The sequence below is a fragment of the Astatotilapia calliptera genome, chromosome 6, assembly GCF_900246225.1.
Source record: "Astatotilapia calliptera chromosome 6, fAstCal1.2, whole genome shotgun sequence".
In the NCBI taxonomy this organism is placed as follows: domain Eukaryota; kingdom Metazoa; phylum Chordata; class Actinopteri; order Cichliformes; family Cichlidae; genus Astatotilapia; species Astatotilapia calliptera.
Window position 1 is genome coordinate 37,822,971 of NC_039307.1, and position 27,579 is coordinate 37,850,549.

General features: G+C 41.8%; 1 protein-coding gene across 1 annotated transcript; it reads right to left on the reverse strand.

Annotated features, from left to right (window-relative positions):
• Nucleotides 1-587: 587 nt before the first annotated feature.
• On the reverse strand, nucleotides 588-27,157 carry akt3b (v-akt murine thymoma viral oncogene homolog 3b). Its single transcript, XM_026172064.1, has 14 exons — nucleotides 26,781-27,157; nucleotides 15,412-15,878; nucleotides 9,772-9,897; nucleotides 9,579-9,690; nucleotides 7,670-7,814; nucleotides 6,911-7,042; nucleotides 6,600-6,665; nucleotides 6,283-6,351; nucleotides 5,366-5,488; nucleotides 5,116-5,244; nucleotides 4,346-4,560; nucleotides 2,365-2,452; nucleotides 1,428-1,530; nucleotides 588-1,177 (listed from the first exon to the last, which is right to left on the reverse strand). The coding sequence occupies exons 2-14, from the start codon at nucleotides 15,455-15,457 to the stop codon at nucleotides 1,092-1,094; spliced, it is 1,440 nt and encodes a 479-aa protein (XP_026027849.1). The 5' UTR covers nucleotides 15,458-15,878; nucleotides 26,781-27,157; the 3' UTR covers nucleotides 588-1,091.
• Between the last annotated feature and the right edge of the window lie 422 nt (nucleotides 27,158-27,579).

The window sequence follows — 27,579 nt, forward strand, 5'->3', positions numbered from 1 at the left end:
CGCAAACTGTACATACATACATGAAGCCATGTTTCCCTGTGTAAACATCCATTCCATTCTAGTCCTACAGCTACAATGAAGAAGAAGAAAAAAAAAGAGGAGAGGTGGATGATGAGGAGGAGAAGAAGCGGCGATGCTGCAGAGAAAGGCCTCGTTCCCCTGCCGGCTGTGGAAAGCTGGAGCGGTTAAGCTGAGTTTGAATGCGGTTGTGCTCTGTGGCGCCTGAGTGAACTGTGCAGTTTCTGGCAGTTTAGTGTTTCTTGTTTCAAAGTAACTTCAAAAAAGCGCAAAAATAAAATAAAATAAGAGGGAAGTTACTGCGACGAATGAAAGGAATGATATAGATTCACCCATTCTCATCTTCCAGCTTCTCTTTTCTGTTTGTTTGTTTTTTGTAATCTGTAGGCTCACTGTGAATTTCATCACCATGGATTTGGGAAATGTGCGCTGCCATGGCAAATGTACGAGGAAGAGGTTTTTTTTTTTCTTTCTTTCTTTTTGTTTTTTAATGAGTGAACCATGAGCCATGCACTTCTTCTCAACTATTTATGACCTTTCACATCCCAGAACCCACCCACCCTCTCCCCTGATGAAAAATCCCAATCCCCAAAAACAACAAAAACACCACCCTGTAGGTATGATGCAAAACATCTGCACACATAAGGCAACATTTTTGGTTTTTTGTTCCCTAAAACGGCTCTTCCAAACCAAGTGCAAAAAAGTTAAAAGAAGAACAAAAAATGGGCAGAAACAACAAACAAACAAAAATATTAACGCAACCTGGGTCAACAACTTAATACTGACAGAAAGAAAAAAGAAATAACAAAAACATTGCCTTCTGCAGTAAATAGCGCTGAAAATGTAGGAGACTTATTTTTTAGTGTGGGGAGACCGGCTGGAGTCTATCCCACTGTGCAAAAACCTCTTTTAAAGTCCCTAAAAAGACTTCTCCCCCTCTGCAAGGAGGCAGAGAAGAAGAAAAAGAGGGGAGACTGGTGTTTTTTTGTTTTTGTTTTTTTTTCCTAAAATGGCTACGCGTTTTCCTCAAAATGGCCACAAATGGGGACGATACTGCCTGGCTGGGCTGGAGCTCACTCTCGGCCACTGGCCGAGTAGGAGAACTGTGGGAAATGAGGCCTTCGCTCGTTGTCTGCTGCATCCATCCCGTCCTCATCGTCTGTAAAAACACAAACAGGAAAACATAAGAATGTTCCAATTATGGACAGTAAGGTTGTCCTTACAAACTTTAACGGCAGTTACCCCGACTCTCCTCAAATATTCAGTGTGTCCAATACTAATACTGTTTTCATTTGCAGTTGGTGTTTAGAGCCAGTGCCATGCAAACACGCTAAACTCACACTAGCTGCTGGCAGTGTCATCTCAGTCAGTTAATACAATGCAATAAATTACAGTGAATGTGCACTTACATTTTTCCGGTGGAGTGATGGTGATGGTCTGTGCTGTGAACTCTTCATCGAAGTAGCGCGTGTCTGTCTCAGAGGTGACCTGAGGCTGGAAGGGTGGTACCAACTGGGACGGACAGAAAGCAGAGAGCGGTGGTGTTGTATCACTGAGGCGTTCAGTCTTCAAACAGCTTCACATATGCTGTCGTTTCAACTGAAGGAACACTTTTTTTGTCAAATGACTTTTATCAGTCGTGCTAATATAACACAGATTTTAATAGAGCATTTTACCCTACAGACACCCTCTGTACTTTTAAGATTAGGCTTAAAATTCACCTTTACTAATTAGGTCCTGCATTTTTTACAGTTAGGATTAGATATTTTTGTTCACCTTAAACAGAACTCAAATCAAACATTTAGAGCCTTTTTTTCTTTTTACTTTATTAAAATTATTTTGGTGAGTTCTAAACTTTTAGATAGTCTAACATACACTAATACAAAGAAATTATCACCAGACTACAGAGTGTGTTATGTTTCTTCATTAGACGTACAAAAAAGGCAAATTTCAGGGGAATACAGTTTCCTGGTCCAAATGTGAACACAGAAGAACTGGGGAACAAAATCAGTTTAAAACTTCACACCATATTGTTGTCTGTGTCTCCAATACACACATGGGAGGCCTGGGTGGACACGTTATTATGAAAGCTCAAGTTGAGAAAAAAACAACATACAAATATGTATAAAACGACCTGGTGGTACTTGTCTGACTGTGTTATAGTGTTCAAATGAAATAAAGATGAGGTAATGTTTTGTCCTTTTCATTCCATTTTGGATTTTACATGTCAGCCAGACTTCTTTTGAAAAATACGGTAACCCTGATACCAGAATACCTCAGAAACACTGTTTGAATCGATTTCGATTGAAGTGACGATGACGTCTAGCAGCTAAATCCTGCTCTCACCTTCTTGTCGTAGACGTCCTGCCAGTCGATTGTGCCAAAGAAACTGTGCCGCATGATCTCCTTAGCGTCATCCGGTCCACCGCCCAACCTGTCAACCAACACACAGAATACGAAGGAGATGGCGTCAAAGTCATACATCAAATAGCGCTCTCACAAAGTCTCCATCAATGGAACCAGAATATCCACCTGCTACTGATCCCAAAATAACTTGATGGGGTGAACAAGTTCGCTCAGTGAAGCTGCAGTAGCCTCTTTTCACTGGCGTCTTCGTTAGACACAGAAAATGCTTCAGGGATGATAAGAGTGGAAACTTGAACGCAGCCACCAGCTGGTTTTGCCTGAGAACATTTTAGCTGGGCACCCATTAACATAAAGAGTTTGTGCTCTCATCAAGTGTGCGCAAGATTATTAATTTAAGCAACTGTATGTAAGAACATGTTATCTGGATATGTAACCACTTTGCCAAAGTCTGGCAGGAGACGCAAATTCCACCTCAGGTTGAAATTAGGTAAAGTTAGGATGTTAAAGAAGCACAGAGGCTCAAGCCTGCCATTAACTGGAAACTACTGGAACACACAATAATAATAAGTTTTACATTGCCAGGGACAGAGAAGGTACTGACCAACAAAGAAGCACCTGCTCCAAAATCGACAGCTTCAAGCAAAACTATAATTTGCTGATTTTCACCCGTACAAGCCAAATGCCTTCTGGAGAAAAGTTTTATGGTCAGAGAAGATAAAGTAGGGCTGCACGATTTTGCATAAAATGAGAATCACGATTTTTTGGCTTAGAATTGAGATCACGATTCTCTCACGATTTTCTTTTCCAGTATAAATATTTATTGCACTTATTAACTGCACATCAACTTCGTAACAGTTGCGACTGAACATAAAAACAATAAATAAACATAAAAACAACAAAATGTTGTACTGCTTGAAATTCCGTCTCCACCGTTGCTCGACGCTGCGTGTACAGAGCAGGTAGTGCAACAATAGAAAAATAGTTGTGGGACGGCACTGTGTAGCGTTTGTCTAGGGTGTTGATCATTCTCCTAAATCCCTCGTTTTGCACAGTGTTGATGGAGCCATATCTGTGGTCAGGTGATAAGTGATAGCCTCCGTGATTTCTTTGTGCCTGCGGGAGGTCGACGTGTATAGGGAAGCGCTGTATAAGGTTCCCGTTATTGATGTTTGGGTGGTTGACCGGGACGGATTTTCTCCTGTCACTTTCTCGTCATCCCTGACGTGCTCGCTGTTGTTTTTTCCTGCTAATTTTAGCATCACACGGCACAGCTTCTGTATCACGTGGTATAAGGCTCCGCCCTTGTCATTTGTTGAGCAGGAAGAGTGAGCGCTTGTTTTCATGCAGAGTACGTCCCGGATCAAAATGCGGTACAATCGTCGTCGTCTTTTTTTCTTTCTTTCTTTTTTTTTTTTTTTTAAATCGTTGTCATTTGGAAATGAGATCGCACATAAGCATGAATCGAGATCGCGATTTTCTAACGATTAATCGTGCAGCCCTAAGATAAAGATTAATTGATCTAGCCACAATGACATGAGGTATGTTTAGAAAAGTAAAGCTGAGGCTTTGAAATGCTGCTAGCAGCAAAATGCACCTGGTTGAAGTGCAACTTGCATGCTGCATTTGCCTGCCTGCCACATTAAGCACATCTCTCATACAGTTTAAAAAAATGTTGGTTAAAATTTGGTTTCCTTAGTTTTCTTATCCCTTTGAAAAGACCTGACAGAAAGGCCTGTTGCACCTGTACATTTTAAGTGTGCTATCAGTGACAGAAAACCGCTGAGTGAACCTCAGACAGTCAGCAGGTTTTCCATTCGTAGCTAAGTCAGTAGTGAAGTCAGGACTCGTAGAGAGTCTTTGTGTCAATGAGGGGACTCTGTCTAAACAGGACAGGGCACTTAGCAATAAAAAGAACTTCACTGCACAGGTAAGCTGATCAAAATTACATTTGCATGCATACCGTTTGTTGGGGTCCTTAATGAGCAGCCCTGACAGGAGTGACTTGGCGTCAGCTGACAGGGTTCGTGGGAATTTTATCTCTTCCATGAGGATGAGCTCAAACAGCTTCTCGTGGTCCTGGTTGTAGAAGGGCAGGCGTCCGCACATCATCTCATATGTCACCACACCCAAACCCCACCAGTCCACTGCACGTCCATAGTCATTGTCCTCTAGCACCTGAGGATTTACACAAAAACCCTTTTACTGTATTGCTCCCACTAGCCCCATTTGTATTTCATTCAGAAGAAGCCCTACATAAAAGGTTCTCCTCTAGTGACTGTTTATATTAAAAGCCACGAGGCCACTATCGTTATGATTAGCTCAACTGAGAACTTCACAAAAATTCTTTTTTCAACCTTTAACTGTGTGATAACCTCTTTCATATCCTCTTTATGAAGCAAACAACTTTCTAGTTCTCCACTGAGAACCACATTAAAAGAAGTGAGATCAGTTACCCACTGGAAAGAAAACCCTTCATCAGAGGAACTGCCTCCTAGGGCACTTCCACATTGGACCTGGTAGTTGCTGGGTGGTGACACACAGACAAACAGAGGATCCGAAAAACAGTTTCCTTCCTGAATTTGTTACAGAGGACAAACCGGATAAATTTGGTTTTGTTTTTTTAATCTTATGCTCTCTTTCTTGTTTTTTATAGCCATAGGAAGGTTTGTCAACATCTGAAACCCAAAATTCAGATAATAGTCTTTATGTGTATCTGGTGTGACCGCTGACCTCAGGAGCCAAGTACTCCGGTGTTCCACAGAAGGTTTTCATAGTGGCAGTGTCAGTGATGCCTTCTTTGCAGAGACCAAAGTCAGTGATCTTGATGTGGCCATCTTTGTCCAACATGAGGTTCTCCAGCTGATGAGCAGTTGAGGAGAAGAATAAAACCCATTAACCTTTACTGTATCCTTTAATAAGCAGGAAATTCAGAATAATAACGGACACTTCTCAGATCTCACACAGAGCAGGTGTACTTTACCTTCAGATCACGGTACACGATCTTGGCAGAATGCAAATAATCTAAAGCAGAGACGATCTCAGCGCCATAGAAACGGGTGCGGTCCTCTGAAAAAACTCTCTCTCTTGACAAGTGGAAAAATAGCTGTGGACAGGGAAACAATAAGAATTCATGCAGTTTAGATATGTTTCTCTTATCGAGTGATAATTCACTTGGTGAAATCATGACTCAATAGCTTCAGCAAGCAAACACAACAACTTTGAATTACACACAGTTTTAGTCCAAACAAAAGCAGAATCATTGTTCAGTTTAATAGAATAGAATAGAATAGAATAGAATGCCTTTATTGTCACTATACAGTTGTACAATGAGATACAGAGCATCTCCTACTCAGTGCAAACATGCTGGGGGGGGCACAGTTCTGCAGCACTATATACGCATGGACAGTATTAACAGAGAAAAAATATATAAAATGTACAAATATACACAAGCCAGTTTTAAAAAGTAATAAATAACTTTTTAAAGCAAATCTACAAAGGAGACCAAGTCTCCATGTCACTCACACATTTAATAGATTCAATATAGATAGAATTAAAAAACATCTACAAACACTTAAAGTTGCTTAAAATCATTTTATATATCATAATTGTCACTTTATGGTCATAAAATAAACTAAATAAACCCTGAACTGATTCGTGCTTTAAAATGATGAAACTATTACCACAATGGAACCACAAAAGTTCAGACTTCCCAGTCCAACGTGTTTCCCAGTGAAACATAACACTATCTAGTGAGAGACTGCTTGCTCTAAAAGCACTTTGGATCTCATACTGTCATGTTAATCAACATTATTCAATAATTTTTAAAAATCCTTGTATGTTAAACGAAAACATCTCTCATCAAAGTGCTATTTAAAAAGTCTCTGAGTGACTTCTTACCTCTCCTCCGTTGACATACTCCATTACAAAGCACAGCCGATCCTTTGTCTGGAATGAATACTTCAGAGACTGTGAAAAATATTGAAATATATTTTAAACCCAGACGCGCCATTTGTTTCAAACGCAACACAAAAGCTCTTTGAATCGAGTGCATCTTTCCAGCTGTTAGTCTTCACAACACTTCTTAAGAGTCTCTGCACAGATGCTAGTAGTCATGGCTTGTTTGGACAAAATGCAAATTACAACTTGGTTCACACAACTCCTAGCAGGATGTGGCTGTATGTGGTGCAATGATACATGCAATCTACCATACTTACAGTTAGGAATGGATGCCGAGTATTTTTTAAAACCCTACTTTCTGTGAGAGTGTGAGCAACTTCATCCTGTTCAAAAAGATTAAAGAGCAATGATTAGTGAGGAGTAAAAAGTACTGAGCTGAAATCTAAAATTTGAGAGAATGTTTGATATGAATGTGCTTCATCTAACAAATGCAAAACACCAAATATTAGAAGGCAGACATGCTGTAATTAGATTCAGATTAGATTAGTCAAATATGTAACAGTAGATTCAAAAAATACACCTCGTTACTGAATTATTCAGCAATAAGGCTGATCATTTAAAAGAGGACCTTGGCAATGATGACTTCTTTTTTGAGGATTTTCATGGCGTAGTAGGTGCCGCTCGCCTTCTCCCTCACCAGAATGACTTTACCAAAAGTGCCTTTGCCCAGAAGCTTCAAATAGTCAAAGTCATTCATTGTCTGTGGAAAGAAATATCAGGAAACAGTTGTCATAAGCATTTCTCCAGTCTTCAGTACACTTCATCTTCAAAGCAATATGCTTAAAGTAAACCAGTCAGCTCACAAACTGGGACATAGAAGAATGGTCAGATCAACAATACTGATTTTTACTGTATATCCCACAAACACTTTGTATTGTGAGTCCTTGATACTGTTTTAACCTCAACTGCTTTATTACAGTTGGACTTCTATGCTTCTTCTTATTTTCTGTCATATTTGTAGCGGTACGACAGTGGATGTTCAGGTTTCCGGAAATTAGGTCAGTGTGTGTAGCAGTAATCCAGATGAACCAAAAGCTCGGGTTTCACACTGCTTTAAACACTCTGTTTCAGTTAAAGAAACGAGAGCAGACACAGATATCTTGCTGTTCAGATTTTACGTTATTTAGAGGCACTCAATCAGCAGGGAGGCCTAAAGAGATTAAGAAGCAAGCTAAAACAGCTTGTTTCAGGTGAGAGTGGGCGTGCTTCAAGGCCCAGCATATGATGAACAAGGATTATTTTGAACTGTAACTCATGAAAAACTACTCTAGGACAGTTCCAGCAATAAAAGTATGAAGCTGGGAATGAGAATTAAAGCAGTCTCTACCTTTCGTTTGTAGTGGCTAATGGAGGTGTCCATCTCCTCCTCGTTGACGTTTTCAATCTGGGAGGTGGGGCTGCACAAGATGCCCTCCTCCTCCTGCTTGGCTAGTGACTCTGCTACCATCTGGATGGCCTCAGCCCACTCGTCCCTGTAGGAGATACGTGGAAACAACATCATAGATTAAACGTCAAAAGTCTATTTTCTAAATTTCTTAAATAGATGGTTAAATTAAACTATATGCCTTCCGTATGGGAAAGGTTAAAGTTTTCATAACGTCACTCTGCAAAGTATTCTTCTTTAGTTCGACAGCTTCCGGCTGCACATTTTTTTGTCAAGTTCTCAAGATTTGTAGTAGTAGTATAAATTGTTAATTCAAACAGGTAATCTCTTGGAGACTGACGCCTCTTTTTCAAGAAGAATCTGTCTGCAGAAAACCGTTAAAAAAAACCCCTGAGAAAAACAACTACATAATAATACTGTGATTAAATTCAATCAAGGATCAAAGGTAAGCATGAAATCTTTACAGCAGAGTCTTATAAATAACAATTTGCTGGGGGCCTAAATATGAGATACAATGGTGAGTAAGAACAGAATCACTGGTGATGAACTGTGAATTCTATCCTGATCTGTATGTTAATAATCCAAGTGGCACTCTGTCAATCTTTATAAATGTGAGCAATTGTTTTAAAATGCAACGTGAAAAAAATTACGAAACTCCGACTTCTTTGTCTTGCATCGTTTAGAGTCCTCAGTGTTCAGTTTAAGACATTTTCTTAAGATGTTTGTTACATTTTTTTCTTGCCTTTTAAAACTTTTTAAGGAACCTTTTGGATATACTTGGTCAGAACAAACTGTTCTTCAGGGTCTCTCACAGCGATCCACCATCCTCAAAACCAACCAAATCTGTGATAAAACCACCCCCACTCATGTGTTTTTAGTTTAATGTTGTTAGTAACAAATCATTTCACATCAGGTATCAGGTCTTTGTGCGTACATTTTTTTAGTGTTTACTTGCAAAACTTGACTTTCCATCTCAGTCCCACTCACTTCCTGACTGTCTTCTCATTGTGTTGATTGAATCCTGCTGTGTAAAGTAATTAGAATTTAATTCAACCATTTCCATAATCTGACCCACTCCTTTCATATTAGGTAATGACTCTCATATCTTTTTATTAAATATTATTTATTTTTTCTTCATAATAAATACACACAGTCAATGGAAGCCCACAATCTAATAAATTATTTACATTAAAAGAGCTGCAATGCATTTCCGTTTTCTCTGTCATACATGCACACTGTTCTAAACGCTGCATTTTTTTCCCTCCTACTCTTGGCTTTTTATGTCAGTGAGATAGGATATTGCTAATATGATTACTTCAACCCTAGAGGTATTTCTGTGAACACGGAAGCCTTACCGATCTGCCTTCGTAGATCTGCGTTTAATATCAAAGCCAATCAGAAGAACGTTCACTTAAAGAGAGAGATACTTGTTTCAGAAGGAGGGGGGGTTGAACAGTGGTGTGGTGCCTCATAGTAAGAAGGTTCTGGATTCAAGCCTCTCAGGTTTAGATTGATTTGTGATTCTAAATTTCCCTGCGAAGAACACAGACAGGGCAGCGCACCCTACATCTTGCCTTTGGTCAGCTAAACTTCAGCTCCGGCCCCGCTGGAGGCTTAAGAAGTTAAAAATATGAAAGAATGTATTGAGGCTCTATAACAAGTATCAAAAGGACATTATTTTTAACTATAAATCAGACAAAGTTATTTAAACAGAATCTACGTAACTTCTGTAATATTTTTTCTCCTTTTCCTTAAGATGTATACCTTTTTTTTTTTTTTTAAGAAGGATCTTCTTCATTATCCAAGGCTGCTGTAATAGTGAAATACAGGAATTTGTAAGATGACAGCTCACCTCTCATCAGGAGTGTCAACATGAAAAGTTCTTTCGATGACTGTCGTCCACTGCAGACAGCGGATGATAAAGGTGTTTGGCTTTGGCCGCTCCGTCTTCATCAGCTGGCATTCTGACAGTCACACAGAGAGATGTGTTGAGTCGTACAAAGTTAGTGATGTTTGAAACGTGCGATGATCTACTCATGGCTTACTTGCTACAGAGAAGTTGTTGAGTGGGTAGGCCAGGTCAGAGTCTTGTGGTTTGTCCTTGTAGCCGATGAAAGAGCCGTCTGTCTTCAGCAGAAAGTAGCGTGGTCGCCAATTCTTGATGTACTCTCCTGCAGGTAGGGAATAAAAGATAAAAATGGCACCAACAGCTCATACCCTGGTACTATCACGTCTTTTTAAACCTTTCATAAGTCTGTTCTATAAAATAGAATTAAGTACCAGTGCCAGCTCCTAATCCACAGATTACCACTAAGACCACTTTGGACTTTTATTTACTGGTGTTTTAATCATGAAGACCTCACACTAAACTAATGATAGCTGGGGAATGCTGTTCAAGCTCAGAAAGATCCAGAGATTACACTTTCAACTAGGATTAAAAACGTCTGCAAAGTCACAAACGAGTCATCCCTTTAAAACCTAGTAATTGTTATTTTGTGTCATTTTTTGTTTTACTCATTTTAGCTTCACCCCCAAACTCCATATAACAATTTATGTGTTGCTTCCCTGCTATCTGAGTCATATATTTGTGACATAATTACAACAAATGCTGTAATTATGCTGTGCTGTATCCATGTTACTTGGGTACATAGGGCGATCGTTGGGAGTTCGCCTTGTAATCAGAAGGTTGCCGGTTCGAGCCCCGGCTTGAGCCCCGGCTTGAACAGTCTCGGTCGTTGTGTCCTTGGGCAAGACACTTCACCCGTTGCCTACTGATGGTGGTCAGAGGGCCCGGTGGCGCCAGTGTTCGGCAGCCTCACCTCTGTCAGTGCGCCCCAGGGTGGCTGTGGCTACAATGTAGCTGCCATCACCAGTGTGTGAATGAGTGGATGACTGGATGTGTGAAGCGCTTTGGGGTCCTTAGTAGTAGTCCTAGTAAAGCGCTATACAAACACAGGCCATTTACCATCTACCATGGATACATCCTATATATATATATATATATTTATATCTTGATAAATTAGAGAGTCATACTAGCAGCAGAGTTAACAAAGAACTGTGATATCAGTGATTAATATCTGAACCACTTTATGGTCTATCAAACAAGTCAAACCCTGAAGAAACTATGACATGTGATGACTCACAAGGCTTCAGAAAAAACAAAAAAAAACAGTCTTATGGGAAGGATAAAGGCTTCGGCATGAGACAGACACCAAATATCTCTGTCAGTAAGATAACTGCCGCTGACAGCAGCTCTACTTTAAGGGTAAAGTAAGCAATTTTAGTGGGGGTCATTTATTAGAAAAAACAAACTCGACATTGTCGCAATTACTGTCAGCAGATTAAACGGGGAACCCTCCTGGCTCTAAGCAGCTGACACTTAGCTTGCTAAACATTAACAGCTAGTTATAGGCTAAAATTATGCCAGCTAACGTAAACACGCGAGCTTCACTGAATCATGAATTGATATCTGAACGTTTTACAGCCTCATTCAGAGTAAACAAACATGGTGATGCAGCATATTGTCAGCTGAGGTAAACAGTGGACTGACAGCCTACATTCATTACAGATGAACGGCGGCAACAACAGCTCTTTGTCCTAGAGTGGCCAGCATAGCTAGGATTGTGCACTTCAATTGGGAGGGAAAACAGATTGTTGTCATCAATCTGACATCCATTGGTGAGATTTTACATACTGCACCTTTAAAGCTGGAGAAAGGTTTTTGAATGTATTTTTTGTCTCAACAGTCCACATCTCTGCTTAACAGAAACATGCTGTATGTCCAGATATTTGTACAGTGGAATAGTAGAACTACATTTTTTATATCAGTTGAGCTATTACTCATATAAATCTCTTCAAAATGTGTACTGTCTGGTCCTGCCCTACTTGACCTTTCAAACTGAATGATTTCCCATTAAGTTACAGTTTAAATCTATACCTGATCACATTAAACAACTTGCAGCTTCAGCTGGTCTTGCTTGGCCTCCCTCTTCCTTACTCCCAGGAGAGGGAACTTCCAACTCATTTACAACTTCTTTAGTCCATCCTCTTTAAACAAGCTATTTAAGGTTCTCTTGTTTTAAGGTCACCCTATCTGTAAGCCCCCTTCCTTCTGATTAACAAAAAGGTTTAAACAACAGGTTGGTGGGACCTCTGTGCCAACAGCCAGAGCAATGTGACATCACTGAATCCAAAAGTAGACCCCCCCCCCCAAAAAAAAAAAAAAAAAAACCAAACAAACAAACAAGCAAAGAAATAAAAACACAGGCACACAGCCTGAAGCCCAAGTCTTTGGCTCACAGGGATACATTGTAGAGACACTAAAGTCTTTTTTTTTTTTTTTAATCTTCAGCAATGTTTAATATAAACTTCTACCTTTATAGCAGCAGATATGAAAAAATGAAGGAGAGGTTAACAGATCCCTTTTAACATCTGTCAAATTAGATTAGAAAATTTAACTGATATGTGAAACATTTTACTTGCATTCTGTGAAAGCTAGCTATAGTGCAAAACTGTGCTTCCTCTGCTTTGTTTTAAACCAGCTATATGTAAAAATGTGTGTTCCCCACGCCCACTAATATGTAGTGTGGAAACTGTGTCCAAACTTTCCTGAACTTAATGTGAACTCTTGAGTTTTGATGTTGAAACAGCACAGAGAGCTTGTGAGGACAGCGTCCCTGAGACGGACATTAAGGCTGAATTATAAGAACACACAGAGGCGCAATAAACAATTCAGGGACTTGTGGGGGCCAGATAGGAAGGAACCAGAGTGTTAGGTCATCCTCTGTATGCTCATAGTGCCACTGAGAAACTTCCCCCTGCCTGCCAGCCAAAAGCCCTGAGCTCATACCAGACAAACCCACCTTCAGCAAACACAAACACACACTTACACAAACACAAAAACCAGTGTGGGAAATAAAACACACCAGCAAAGTGCAGTTCAGACTGGGCTGCAGCCCTGCAAAGCTTGCCTTCACTGCTCAATGTCTGGCAGGTAAACAACCATTGTTTGGAGGTTCTGTGCTTCAAACTGGCATGGTGGCTCAGGCCATGTCCACACATAGCTGGATAAAAACAAATCTATTATGACTGAAGCCGGTGTGTTGAAAAGCACAAGCGGTTTCTTTTTAAGCCCTCTTAGCAGTGAACTGATCTTAAAAATAAATTGGTAATAATAATAATCATTGGTTTATACGTTTAATAAGTAAAACAGCCAGAAGCAAAGTGAGCAACTAGTCAATGAGACAATTAGGACTTTTTTCAAGTGCAACAACAGTTGCTGTTGGTTCTAAGATCTTACTCTACCTTGCGCTACCCACCACAGACAGCAGCACCCTCCATTCCCCTCTCGCTTCTGTCAAAGAAAGTTCTTAACAAATAATGTGAAAAGTAAGACAGATGAGAGCCCCGTGAAACAGTGCAGCTCTAAAACACTCAACAGTCAGTTCACTGTGCTAGTCATAGGTAGGCTGAGTCAGATTAAAAGGGCATAAAGCCACATTCTGCACAGACAACATGAACCTTATCTTGCAACAAGGCTGCAGATCCAAACACCACTACAAGTTAGTTACACTCAACTACTCTAATAATTTATGAATGCAGAGTATACCATTTGAGTGGAGTAATTCAAGTAAGCAGGTTAGGAAATTAATTATATTTCTTATAGACATCCTAGTCCTTTTCACTACAGGTGTGATATGTGCGATACGAAGATATATATCGGTCGACAAAATGAAAACATCTATAGTTTCAAATTATACGCTATTGTTTGTTTCGTGGTGTCGCAAAATACACAGTTTACGGCAATATTTTTTCATCAGGGCACGGAGAATACCACCGTGGCCAGTGAAGACGAGCCAGAACCAGGTAGCTCCAAACAGAAAGACCAGTCAAAACAAATCGAGGACCTTATTCCTAAACAAGGGGCTACCTCAGTTGCATGGACATGGTTTGGTTATGAAACGTCCGACAGGGACCAGAAAACTGTACTATGCAAATTATGCCTCAAACCGGTCCCCACAACGGACTCAAACACGACAAATCTCTTCTACCACCCACACAAGAATCATGTGAATGGGGAGATGAGAAGCAAAAAAGAGCCGTCAGGCGCTCAAAATAAACCTTAGACTCAAACGTTAGAACAGGCTTTTCCCCGCAGCATCCCATGCAATAAATACTCAAAGTTTCATGCATCGGTCAAAACACTCGACGCCCAGCTGGAAACACTTCACACAAGTCGAACTGCCTGAGATTCACAGAATTTACAGAAAAAGCGCTATTTTGTGATATATATCGTTATCGTGATGAGAAACATCTCATAACGGGATATGAGATTTTGGTCATATCCCACAGCCCTCATGATCTATTTCTATGATGACATAAATGATTGCATTTTCCCAGTTTTGCAGAACTGCTCAAAGATTGCACTTTGTTGAAGTGAAATGCAGTTAATTATAACAGAACAATATAATAATATATAACAAAAGCACGAATAAACAGGCATTTAACTACATTTAGTAGTGAAATGTATGTTCTTTGAAACTGACAGTTTTTTCAGTATCACTTCAAACGTATATTGGTCATAACAGAATAACAACTAACTTAAAAAAAACAGTTGGTCTCTAATAAAATTAGCAACACATCAGCATCCTGGGTGTAACTAAAAAGAGAAAAGGCAAAGTTTGTGCCAATAGCTGGATACGACTGTTTTACAAATGTATTACAAGCCTTGGAGCCTCTTGAGTCTAACATGACTCCCTCTCAGTCCATCCAGCATGATTTTGATTTTTTTGTTTTAAGATAAACTTCAAACATTACTTTTTCCGATGTATATTAGACTGCTATTTCCCTTAATTGTATTTAAACAAGCATGAACAAACAATTAAAAAGCTAGAAAAGAGATTACTGAACCAGGCAAATGTTAAGAAACTAATTAAATTAATAGTATTTCACTTGTACAACTGATGTCCATCCACTTATGTTAACAAATCAGGGTAGGCTAAACTATTGATCACTGTATATAAACAGTAATCAATATGATTTTCTGCTCTTCTGCTAGAATTTAAGAGCATACCAACTGCTTTCCCTTCAAAACAATCCCACGTGTCTCTCCATCTCCTTCATCTTTCCTCCTTGCACAGAGGTGCACATGCATTAACAGTACAGCAGTGAATAGCATTATATTAATTGTGTTTAACTCCTGTGCAGGTGGGTTTCTAACAACTTTTGTGCTGAAAACTCAAACACATTCACACCATGACTTTGTCTGCAAAAAATTAATAAACCTTCCAGTTCTATTTTTAAGATTAATCCACATTTGGTGCTCTAACAGGTATTTGGGACGAGAGTTTAGTGTATATGGGAATGACAACTTTGGACAGCAGTGTAACTCTGTGGGACACAACAGAGGAATAACACATCAGGCTCTGGTTACACTGCAGGTCTGATTCTTCACTAGGTCTACAATTTAGCATTGATTAACCTGCCAATTATTTCTTCAATTTACTGCAATGTAGGATAAGCATAACAAATAAATACTACGTTTTTGCTTGAAAATCGAATCCATTATCAAATCACCATTCAATTCATTGCAGCTCTATTTGGAATGCTCAGAGCTACAAGGTTGCCAGATGTGTTTTTAAAGACCAGAGTTTAGAATTCCTAATAGAAAAAGAAGGAAAACTTGCCTCTTTTCTGGACCCAGCCTTCCTTGACGACGTTCTGGTCGCTCATGGTGGCTTCTCCTCGTGACCAGTTCTCCCAGCTCTCCCAGTATGGTGACCGTGAAGGGACAGTTGTTGGAGGGTTAGCAGGACAGTGGGTTTGTCTGAAGCTCAGTCAGCTGTCCGTCTGACCGCTTGACTTATTCTCATCAGACTTTAAATTCTTCCACTCACTGCCTAATAGATGAATAATTATACTTCTCTTGTCCACTATCACTTACTCTTTCCTCCTCTTGCCCTTCTGACCCAACCTGACTTTCTCCTGCTGCCTCTCTTCCCGTCTAGTGTTCCTCACCGTCTTTACTTTTCTTGCTCCCTCTTTCCCTCCCTCCTTCCTTCCTTTCTTCTCACTCCCTCTTTTACAGTGTTCCCTTCACTCTCTTGTTCTCTCAGAGTTCTTCAGTTTTCAGGCGGTCCAGTAGTGAGTCAGCCTGGAAGGAAACAACGACAGAGAAAGGAGAAAACTGAGAAGAAAAAAAACCCACAGCAGGTCAGTGGATAGTTTCCTTCTCACAGCAAACACAGCAGGCAACCACTCATTGTTCAGAACCTTAGCACGCTTCCTGCCTCCTTAACTCCTTCCAACCTTTTCCTTGTTTCCTTTGTTACATCCCTTGCCAGACAATTTGCTATTTCTTTCATGTCTCTGGTTCCCAGCTCTGTAATTTTTTCATCTTCTCTTTCCTTTGTCTCTCTTCACTCACCTTTAAGTGAAGGAAATTCACGTATCTCATTCTCTCCTCTCCCATTTTCTATGCCAACTACCATTTAAGGTTGATTCTGTTCATCTGGGCGTAACGTTTTCAGTGGGAAAAATGCTACGTCCAGATGAGCAGAATCAACCTTTCAGGATTTGCTTGCCTGGATGATTGAGCATGCATCAAGACATCTATCATTTACCTGCTATCAACTTCCTGATGATTCTCATTTTCTTTTACTTCCTTTAGTCCTTTCTTGTCATGTTCCTTCTCTTCCTCACAAACTCATTTTCTTCCTGTCTTGTCCCCTCCCCATTCTGTCCCTCTCTTCATCATTTCTTGACTAGGTATACTAGTTTTTTTCTCTTTCTCCGGTCCTTCATTCAGTTTCCCCATCCATCTCTCCCTTGGCTGACTTTTCCTCCTTCCACACAGAATTCCAGGACCTCCCAGTCTCACCCGTTTCCTTCCTTCCCTCCCTCCCCAGTTCTCACTCCTGCTTTCCTCCATCATTCATTTTAATTCTTTTGCCTCACTTTTTCAACTCCTGTCGCCCCCTTCTTCTTCACCAGCCCCTACTTTGATTCTTTTTCCTATTTCTATTTCTCTTCTCTCACCTTTTTCATCCATCCTCACATTTTTCCATCCTACCCCTCATAACCTTCTCTGACTATACCAACAGACTTCTCTGTTCTTAGGTAGGACTTCACAGTTGTGAGAATGTTGCTTGTTTATGTAAATAAGACTTACAGTAAATATGACAAGTTAATTGAGAACAATGGGACATATGTTTCTGTTTCTAGAACAATCTGCATTGTGTCAAACTTATGACTTAACTTATGTCTTAACTTATCAAGGTAACAACAACAAAAAGGCAGCGGCTACTATTTACTTTAATTCATTGATTTCCCAAGATAAATTGTTAGTCTTGAGTGTGAAAATGTACAATACACCAACAGCTGTTACATTATTTCATAGAACAGCTAAACAATTGGATAAAACTGTTTCTATATAAAATTTAAATACAGTGAAATAGTTTTTCCAGTTTAACTAGAAAAGGAGTTGGGAGTTTGCATATCATGTCAAAATAAATCAGATCCAGCTAGCTGCGGCTAAAGAGACTATTTCTCTCTGGGGATTAAATAGTCCATCCATCCACTGCAATTCGTCTGCAGCTGGGTTGCAGGGGCACCAGTCCAAGCAGAGACGCCCAGACCTGCCTTACCCCAGCCGCCTACTCCAGTTCTTCCAGAGGTTTCCAAATCAGCCAGGGGGTCTTCTCGTGGGGCATGTCTGGAATACATTACCTAAGAGGCACCAAGGAGGCACCCTAGTCAGATGACTGGTTCCTTTCGATGTGGAGGAGTAGCATCTCTATTCTGAGACCTTAATTAACCGAATTCCTCTCCCCATCTCTAATAGCCCTTTTCCATTAGTACATACTCGGGTCAGCTCGGTACAGCTCGACACGGTTTTTAGGGTTTTCCATCAGATGACAGAACCTGGTACCTGGCAACAAGGGAAATGCCCACACAGAAACAACACCGTGGTGCTGAGCCTGACAAAAAGCCACAGACCGAGCAGCAGGTATAACATCGCCTTGACATCCACCTTTGTTCATGTCACATACAAATGACGACACGGGATGTTCAGCCATGTTGCTATAACAACCCCATGCACATTAAGTGGTACTCGATTGTAATGGAAAACAAGTTGTGCCGCCTCGAGTTGCTTTGTGCCAATTCAAGTAGGTAGCAACGGAAAAAGGGCTTAAGGAAGAGCCCAGCCACGCTTTGGAGGAAACTTTCAGCTGTCTATATCCTCAATCTCATTCTTTTGGTCACTACCCAAAGCTTGCCACCACAGCTGAGGATGGGGATGCAGACCAACTGGTAAATTGACAGCTTTGCTTTAATGCTCAGCTCTCAGTTTTCCACAATGAGTGTCTCCATTACTGCAGAAGCAGTACCAATCCATTCATCAATCAAACACTTCCCTCACCTATGAACAAGACACCAAGTTACTTAAACTACTCCAAAAAGCAATGATAAGATTTTGAGGCCACCAAAGTGAAGACCTTCTGCCACTTGGCTTCACCAAATTATTCTGTTCATAAAAAAATATGCACAGTGACAAAGAGCAGGTCCAGTGCTATGCAAGTCAGGGTGCAGCTTTAGGTGAAGGCCCTAACAGTCTGATTTCTGCCTTTTGAAACTAGATGTTGAGACATGGAACAACAGCTTTCAGCTGGGGAAGAACCATGAGCAAGTTTGGTTGACTCTTAATGGACTGCATTCCACACCTCCATTGTTGAGGTGTCTGTACAGAGCTGTGGCTGCGAGGTAGCTGATGCCTGTCATCGTGGCAACCTCCTAAGTAGATAGCAGACACCAAATGTGAAAAGAACTGTTGAATTAAAGAAGACGTCCCATAGGACTTTGTTAGATCGTATATTTCCTGAGATACCTGGCAAGTACCAAAAGGCAAAGTGGACTGTAACTCTGGCAGTGACAAAAGCAGAAACTCAGCTGTGGGAAAAGTTTGGTGAGATAAGATAAGATAAGATAAGATAACCTTTATTAGTCCCACACGTGGGAAATTTGTTTTGTCACAGCAGGAAGTGGACAGTGCAAAAGTTATGAGGCAAAAATTAGAATACAATAAGAATAAATACAGTACACAACTGTACAGAATAGAATAAAATAAAATACTATATACAGTAGAATAAAATAAAATAAATATACAATAAGATAAAAATAGAATACAAATACAAATACTATATACAACTGAGTAAAAATACAACGATGACAGAAAGGATTATTGCACTTAGTATTATTGCATATGTATGGATGTGTGTGCTTGATCAGTTAAAGTCTTTATTCTGGAGTCTGACAGCAGTGGGGAGGAAAGACCTGCGAAATCTCTCCGTCCCACACCGTGGGTGCCGCAGTCTCCCACTGAAGGAGCTGCTCAGTGCTGTCACAGTCTGCTGCATGGGGTGGGAGATGTTGTCCATCAGGGATGACAGCTTAGCCGCCGTTCTCCTGTCACTCACCACCTCCACTGGGTCCAGAGGGCATCCTAGAACAGAGCTGGCCCTTCGGATCACCCTGTTCAGTCTCTTCCTGTCCCCAGCAGAGATGCTGCCGCCTCAGCAGACCACGCCATAAAAGATAGCAGAAGCCACAACAGAGTCATAGAAGGTCTTCAGGAGTGGGCCCTCCACTCCAAACGACCTGAGTCTCCGCAGCAGGTACAGCCTGCTCTGCCCTTTCCTGTAGAGGGCGTCTGAGTTATGAGTCCAGTCCAGTCTGTTGTTCAGATGAACACCAAGGTACCTGTAGCTGTCCACAGCCTCAATGTCCATACCTTGGATGTTCAGTGGTTGCAGTGGAGAATGCTTGTGCCTGCGGAAGTCTACCACCAGTTCCTTGGTTTTACTGGCGTTGATCTGGAGGTAGTTCAGCTGGCACCAGTCCACAAAGTCTTGGGTCAGACCTCTGTACTCCTTGTCGTCCCCATCAGTGATGAGGCCGACTATTGCAGAGTCATCAGAGAACTTCTGCAGGAAGCACTGGGTGGAATTGTGGGAGAAGTCTGCAGTGTAGATGGTGAAGAGGAACGGAGCCAGAACCGTTCCCTGTGGGGCCCCCGTACTGCAGACGACCCTGTCCGACACACAGCCCTGAGTCCTCACATACTGTGGTCGGTCGGTGAGGTAGTCCAGGATCCAGGTAGTGAGGTGATGGTCCACTCCAGAGTTCTCCAGCTTGTCCTTTAGAACCGAGGGAAGAATAGTGTTGAAGGCACTGGAGAAATCAAAGAACATGATTCTCACAGTGCTTCCAGCGGTCTCCAGGTGAGCGAGGGAACGATGTAGGAGGTGAATGACGGCATCATCCGCTCCAATGCCAGGCTGGTAGGCAAACTGAAGTGGGTCCAGTGATGAGCTTATTAGGCGCCGAAGCTGAGCCAGGACCAACCGCTCCAGGGTCTTCATCAGGTGGGATGTCAGAGCCACCGGCCTGTAGCTGTTGAGGTCCTTGGGGCGTGAAGTCTTTGGCACTGGTACAACACAGGAGGTTTTCCAGAGCTGTGGGACTCTTCCCAACCTCAGGCTCAGGTTGAAGAGGTGCTCCATCACCCCACACAGTTGGTCCGCGCAGGACCTGACGACCCTCGAGCAGATGCCATCTGGACCCGCTGCCTTCTTGCCATTAATCCTCCTCAGTTCCCTCCTAACCTGGGTGGTTGAGAGAGACAGGCTGGAGCCTTGTGTTGAGTGTGTATTGGATGCTGTTGTTGGGGGTGGGTGAGTCTGCAGCCGATGTTGCAGACTGCCTCATGGCTGAGTCAAATCTGTTGAAGAAATGATTCAGTTCATTTGCCCATCTCACATCCCTCCCAGGCAGAGAGTTCTGCTGTTTGTGGCCCGAGATGGTTCTGAGGCCTCTCCAGACTTCACCAACGTTGTTTTGCTGAAGCTGGTTCTCCATCTTCTGCCTGTAGCTGTCCTTCCCATTCCTTATCAGTCCCCTCAGCTCTCTCTGCACCCTTTTCAACTCCTCTTTGTCTCTGGATTTGAAGGCCCTCCTCTTCTGCTTGAGGACGGTTTTAATTTCTGGGGTAATCCAAGGTTTGTTGTTGGAGAAACACCGTACAGTCCTGGTAGGTACGGTGTTATCCACACAGAAATTAATATAGTCAGTAATGCATGTAGTAAGGCTGTCGATGTCCTCACCGTGGTCATCACAAATCACCTCCCACACAGTCGACTCAAAACAATCCTTAAGAGCCTCCTCGCTCTCCTCTGACCATCTCTGTACTGTGCGGGTGGCTGGTGGCTCCCTGCGCACTAAGGGCTCATACACAGGGACAAGGTGCACCAGGTTGTGATCAGATCTGCCCAGGGGAGGGAGAGGTGATGAACTGTATGCCTCTTCAGCATTGGCATACAGTAAGTCCAGTGTTTTATTGACTCTGGTTGGGCAGGTCACATACTGGGTGAAGGTGGGCAGTGTGGAGTCCAGTGAGGCATGATTGAAGTCCCCTGATATTATGAGAAGGGCTCTCGGTGATTGTGTTTGCAGTCTGCTGACCACAGAGTGGAGAGAGTCACAGGCTGCATCCGCGTTGGCCGAGGGGGGGACATACGCTGTTATCGCGATAACATGCGAGAACTCCCGGGGCAGGTAGTACGGACGCATGCTAACGGCTAACAGCTCAATGTCTCTGCTGCAGAGTTGCTCTTTTACAGTGATGTGCCCAGGGTTACACCATCTGTCGTTCACAAAAACTGCCAGTCCCCCTCCTTTCCTCTTACCGCTGTCTCTGGTCCTGTCCGCTCGCAGCAGCTGGAATCCCGGTAGTGTCACGCTTGTGTCCGGAGTTAGCGATGTTAGCCACGACTCCGTTAGCATCATGATGCTACATTGCCGGTACTCCCTCTGTGACCAGGTTAGCGACATGAGCTCATCCATCTTATTGGGCAAAGATCTTACGTTTCCAATAATTACAGAAGGAAGAGATGGTCGATAACGTCTCCTTCTCGGGCGACGGCGCTCCTTCCCAGCACGACACCCCCGTCTTTTCCTCCTCAGCTCGCTGGGAATATCGGGTCTGTCCGCCAGCAGTACCGCTGCGGGACTCAGCGCTAACAGCTGATCCTTACTGTAAACAAAGGATCTCTGCTCTGGGTCCCCAGACACGGGTGAAAAAAGTAGAAATAAACTGAAAAAACGACCAGGACTAGCACAAAACGGTAGAACATGGTTGCAGAGTCTAATTACTAATACGTTAGTTATAAAAAAATTACGAGAAAAAAGATAAGAAAGAAAGAAACTCAGAATGAGCAGAGCTGCTGTAACAGGCTGCCGCACACGGGGGGCGCCGGAAGTATAAGGCCATGGAGCAAAACATTTGATTGGCCTCCAAACAATTCTGTTGAACCATTATACAACTTAGGCCCTCCTAAGTTGTATAATGGTTCAACAGAATTGTTGAACCAGTACCATGCTCTCATGGTACTTTATACAGTGAGGAAATGGTCCTGCTGGCTTCAACTGAGAATTTAGTTGGGCAATTGAAGGAATAGTTTGAGGATCTCCTCAATCCTACTGACACAGCTTCCATAAAGGACAACTTGCTAGTCTTCCCTAAAAATGTTACATGCAGGCCGCCATCTAAATATGATTTTGAATCAAAATGAAATGTGGACAGCTATAAGTACAGTTACTTAATCCACCCGATTTCAAACCAACTTAACACCTGTGGAAGATTTTAACTAAACATTTTAGTCAGTAGTTCTGGTAGATTTTCTGAGACTTTTAGAAATAACACTGAGCAGCAACAGATCCATGGATGTGTAACTGTCAGGTCTTTTTGTTACTATTAGGGCTGCCACAAATGATTATTCTGATAGTCGACTAGTCACCTATTATTTTTGCGATTAGTCGACTAATCAGATCTTGCATCCATTGGACGTAAAACGTACAGCTTATTGCACCAGCATGCATCTGCTCTTATATAACTATCATTAGCTTACAGCTTTAAGTGTTTAAGGTCTGTGCTAACTAAAAATAAAGACAAGATGATAGTTTATTAAATTTTAATGACATTTGCAGATTGTTTTGGTGAAGTTTAATAAACTCAGCCGTCTGCTCCTTGCTATCTAAAATATAACAGGACACCGGAGTATATTCTCGAGCATCTCACACTTCTGATAATCAGCTGTCTGCTTGACGTTTATTCAGCTGTGTAAAAACTATAATTAAATCTCAGCCAAACCGATTTACTCAGGAACAAATAAAATACAGAAAAAAGCCAAACAATATCATTTTTAAGTTATCTAAGTGACTTATATATCATGTTTAACATAATACCTTTCAGGTTAAACATGATACCCACCGCCGCGAAAGACGGCAGTGGGTTTGAAAAAGATTGCCGGGAGTCCGGTGTTCTCACCGGCTCTAGTGAACCTTGAACCCTGGCTAGCTATGGAGCTATCGAAAATGTCGGAGCGCTTTTGAAAATATGTGGTGTCTTGATAAACTGAGCAGATATTTGAGGTTTACACAGCTACATTCTCACCTGAAAATATGTTAAACGTTTATTTTGTGACCCAAAAAGAATAATAAGAGTAATATTAAAACTAACTACCTGCCGCCATTGTTGGAAACTGAGCAGGGCCGCGCTATGAATTCTGGGACACAGCTTCTTCTTCTTCGGGGTTTAATGGCAGCTGGCATCCTTGTACATGCAGTGCTGCCATCTTCTGTTTCAGTCCGTTATTACACTCTTAAATCCTACTACTTCTTCCTGCGTCTTTTGGGATCTTACAAAGCTTCAAACGTCGCTAAGACTATTAAATTATTCGTCAACGTAACCGTGACTAGTCGACTAATCGTAGCAGCCCTAGTTACAATTAGGGCTGTGCGATATGACCAAAATCTCATATCCCGATATAAGACATCTATCATCCCGATAACGATATAAATCACAAAAGTGTAAAATTTTCTGTAAATTCTGTGAATCTCAGGCAGCTCGACTTGCATGAAGTGTTTTCAGCTGGGCGTCGTGTCCCTGGAGTTATGACTTTTAGCCGATGCATGAAGCTATACATTTTTAGACATAAGTTGTAACAGCCGCCGTTTTCTTTGTGAGTATTTATTACACGGCGTGCTGCGGGGAAAAGCCTGTTCTAACGCCTCTTTTTTGCTTCTCATCCGTAAACACTGCATACTCTCTCACGGGATTTAGTTTATTTTGAAAAGTCTCAACAGGATCTTGAGCTTTATTGTGAAAGGTTAATATGCAAAACAAACAAGCAGACAGTGGAGCCACGCCATTGTTTTACCGTGGTGGTTGCTAACGACAACGCGTAAAAACAGTCGCTTGTCCGTCCATAGTGTGGTCATATTAAATATAAGAGAAAGAGAGAACTTTAACAAATTAATATAACCACTACAGTGACCATCAAAACGATGAAAAAATATTGCCGTAAACATTATATTTTGCCACACTACGAAACAAACGATAGCGCAATATGAAACGATAGACGTTTTTATATCGTCACCGATATATATCGTTATATCGAACAGCCCTAGTTACAATATATAGTTTTAGTTGAATATCTCTATTGGCAAATATTGGCCCTGTTGATTGATGTTTATATATCTAAATGCACGGCAGTATTTTCCGAAGTTATCTTTTTTTCCCCCCAATTCTAAATTTAAACATATTTTTAAAAAGAGAGGTTAAAACAAGTTGTCCTTTTCCCATGGATCAGAAAGGGAACTTCAAAATCCTTAGCAGCTTCAGCTATTGGGACTTTTTTCTGCGTGCTTGTGAATTTTTGAACAGTTTGTGCAGCCCTACCAAAAACACAATGAAGAAAAAAAAAAACCACCAGCATCAGCTCCTTGACTCACATTCAGAGGCAACATAGGATCTGAGATAACATGGTATGGGATAAATATTTGACATTTAATAGTATAACTTTATTATGCAAAAGTTTGGGTATTTAAAGTGTTTAGATTCTTCTCCATCATGTAAAGATCTCAAGAAGGCATCTGATCATCTCAAATTCATGCTGCAGCTCAAACTCAAAGCTCAAACATCCAGCCAGATGCATCAAGCAAAAAGAACAAGGAGTCCTGCAACTGATGGCCCCTACAGAGCCCCAATCTCTACATCACTGATACTTAGACTACATTTACAGAACCAACACTATCAAGTGAAATAATGGATGTATGCATGTTAAAATGTTGAACACGTGTATAGTTTAACACTGCTTCATTACAATAACTATTTCAGCATATTACCTGAAATTACTTTCACAGGTGCATATAAAGACATTTTCCATGATGATGTTTTGTAAATGAATGCAAAAATCATACAATTAAAAAATAAACTCATGTTTAGAGCAACTAACTGTGTGCAACTGTAATATAGCTCCTTGGAGCCAAAACTTGTCCCTCAGCTTAAGTCTTAATAAGACCCAGCCATTGCTCTTAACCACTTATCCAATTCAGGTTAGCAGAATGTAAGAACTTATTATATCAATTTATTTGTCAAATTATCCACTTTAAACACAGAAAGATAATGGATATCTATATGCTAAATTATATCACCCCAGTGACTATAAACAGAGGGACTACAATTAGCTTTAAATGGTTCTGTAATGCAATTCTGTTCCTTATGAAGATCACACTGAACTGCCTCTGAACAGAGCTATCTGAATGCTCTGACAAATGACCTTAGAGATAATTGTTTTCCTGATCAGTTTTACAGATGCAGTGATGATGATGATTCATAAAGGTTTGTCACTGTAATGTCTCACAAGTAACTGAATTTCCTATATGCCAGTAGACAACATGAGATGAGACTAGTAGGTCCACCTCTGCTATCATTTTACAAGTAATTTAACAATAAAACCTGATTCCCACATCAGTGGCTTCTCTTTCATATGAAAAAACGAACACATTGTGGGTAAAAATCGCATGCCTTATACTGACAATAATCATTCACATTTCAGCATTCAAACAACATATGGTACTGGTTGTGTTCTGATGACCGACTGGTCATGTTGCTTCAATGCATGGCTCACACAAGCACCATTGGGAAGATCCAGCGCTGGAAAACAAATGCTGAGATCTCCAATGACAACAAAAACAATGGCTGACAGGAGCAGGGGTTGTATATTTCAGAAGCCGGCTCAGAGCTGCGGCCCTCGGTGCGACAAACACTCCCCCCTCCCCTGTCTGTGATTTATTGTTCATGATTGTGCCCTGCATCACACACACAAACAAACAAATACTGAAACAACAGCTTTTGTTTCAAGGGCGTGTGGTGTCATTATCTGTTACATAACAACATCCGCTTGGCGTGCTCCATTATATTTTAATGGGCGAGCCGTGAATAAATGTCTGGCAACGGCTCTTATGCCGATTACTAACTGTTAGTGGCGATGAAATAGCTGGTGTGAGACGGCAGGATGGGAAGGTGGTTGTGTGGTTGGCCTGTGATGGCTCGGCTGGAGGATGCGGGTTAGCCAGGGATGCTAGCTGGGGAGGGTGAGGGGGGTGATGCTAGTGCTAATCTTAGCCGGTCAGCCAGTTCAATGCCTGGCTAGCATAGCTGGCTAACTGACAGTCCGGCAGTCAAGCTGTTGGAAGTGGTGTTATTTCTCAGATGAAACCACTCCGGTATCTATCATCTGCGATTTTTGTTTGTTCATCCTGAACTGAAACGAGAGTCTGTGGTTTATGAAGGCGGGGGGCGCAACGAAGAGAGGTGGGAGGGGGGGAAACGGGAGGTTGGGGGTGTAGTTCATAAGGACGATGGGCCGAAGCCAGACGGCCGGTACAGTTACCATTACTGGCCCTCCCCTCCCTGCTGCTGCAGCAGCGGCGGCAGCATCCCAGCGCCGCATCCTTCCCAGCCCGGCGAATGACGAAGCAGCAGCAGTCCGCTAACTGCAGCTAGCTAGCGTGCTAACCTCCGCTCCAGGCTCGAGACAAACCCGCTGCCCGTGCCCAACAAACAACGACTCCCACTCCCCCCTCCTTATCACCCTTTTCACACAAACAACCCAAGCGTCCACCCCACACACATTATATCATATAATTATTTCACCTGGCAGTCGAAAAATGATAGGGATACCCCCTCCTCCTCCTCCTCTCCTCTGGGCACTGGAGCATCCGACGGAGTAACGTCGCTCAGTGTGGATAACAGGAGGACATCGATGGGTCCATAGCCGTGGATGCCGTCTCCAGACCGTTGAAGCCGTAAAGATGAGTTTTCGGGGGTGTATTGTTTTGTTTTTATATCCCAGGCAGACAGCGACTGCGGCGGCGGATAGACACACGAACAGACAGACAGACAGACAAACCCGCTCAACTCCTGCTCCCTCCGCAGCTCCGCCAGGAAACCTCGCTCGGCTCCGAGTCGGCTCGTCACGTTCAGCCAGATCTGACTGGGAGGACTCCTGCTGGCTTCAAGGGCTGTCGGAAATGTGATCTTTCTAAAAACGGTGACAAAAAAGTCGCAGCTAATCAAATAATTTGGGGTACTTTATCCTCGCCATTTAGTCGCAGCCACATTACTTAACTTGAATCAGACAATACTGCTTATGACATGTTGTTTAAGTGGGGGACCAAAACGCAATTTAAAACATAGATTATATTTCAGGAGCTTGGCTTATTTACTTAATTCAAATAGCTGCAGAAAAATTACATGTGAGGTTCAAAGGTAATTATTTATTTGGCATCAAATAATTTCTTCCTGTACTTTATAAGTATATGTGTTCAGATTCATTTAAAAGCTCAAAATGCTGCTTTTATGCAATATTTTTCCACATTCCACCTGCCTTATAGTTTATATATATTAAAATGCAGGTAGAAACAAGCTTTTACTCAAGTCCTAAACTTACATT

What these genes read in the sequence shown, in the direction of transcription:
- akt3b (XM_026172064.1), bottom strand. Translation starts at nt 15,457, where the DNA reads ATGAGCGACCAGAACGTCGTCAAGGAAGGCTGGGTCCAGAAAAGAG. An exon ending in AGTATGTCAACGGAGGAGAG is followed by an intron (nt 5,489 to 6,282) that starts GTAAGAAGTCAC and finishes CCCTGTCCACAG; the next exon opens with CTATTTTTCCACTTGTCAAG. An exon ending in TCGTGTACCGTGATCTGAAG is followed by an intron (nt 5,245 to 5,365) that starts GTAAAGTACACC and finishes ACTGCTCATCAG; the next exon opens with CTGGAGAACCTCATGTTGGA.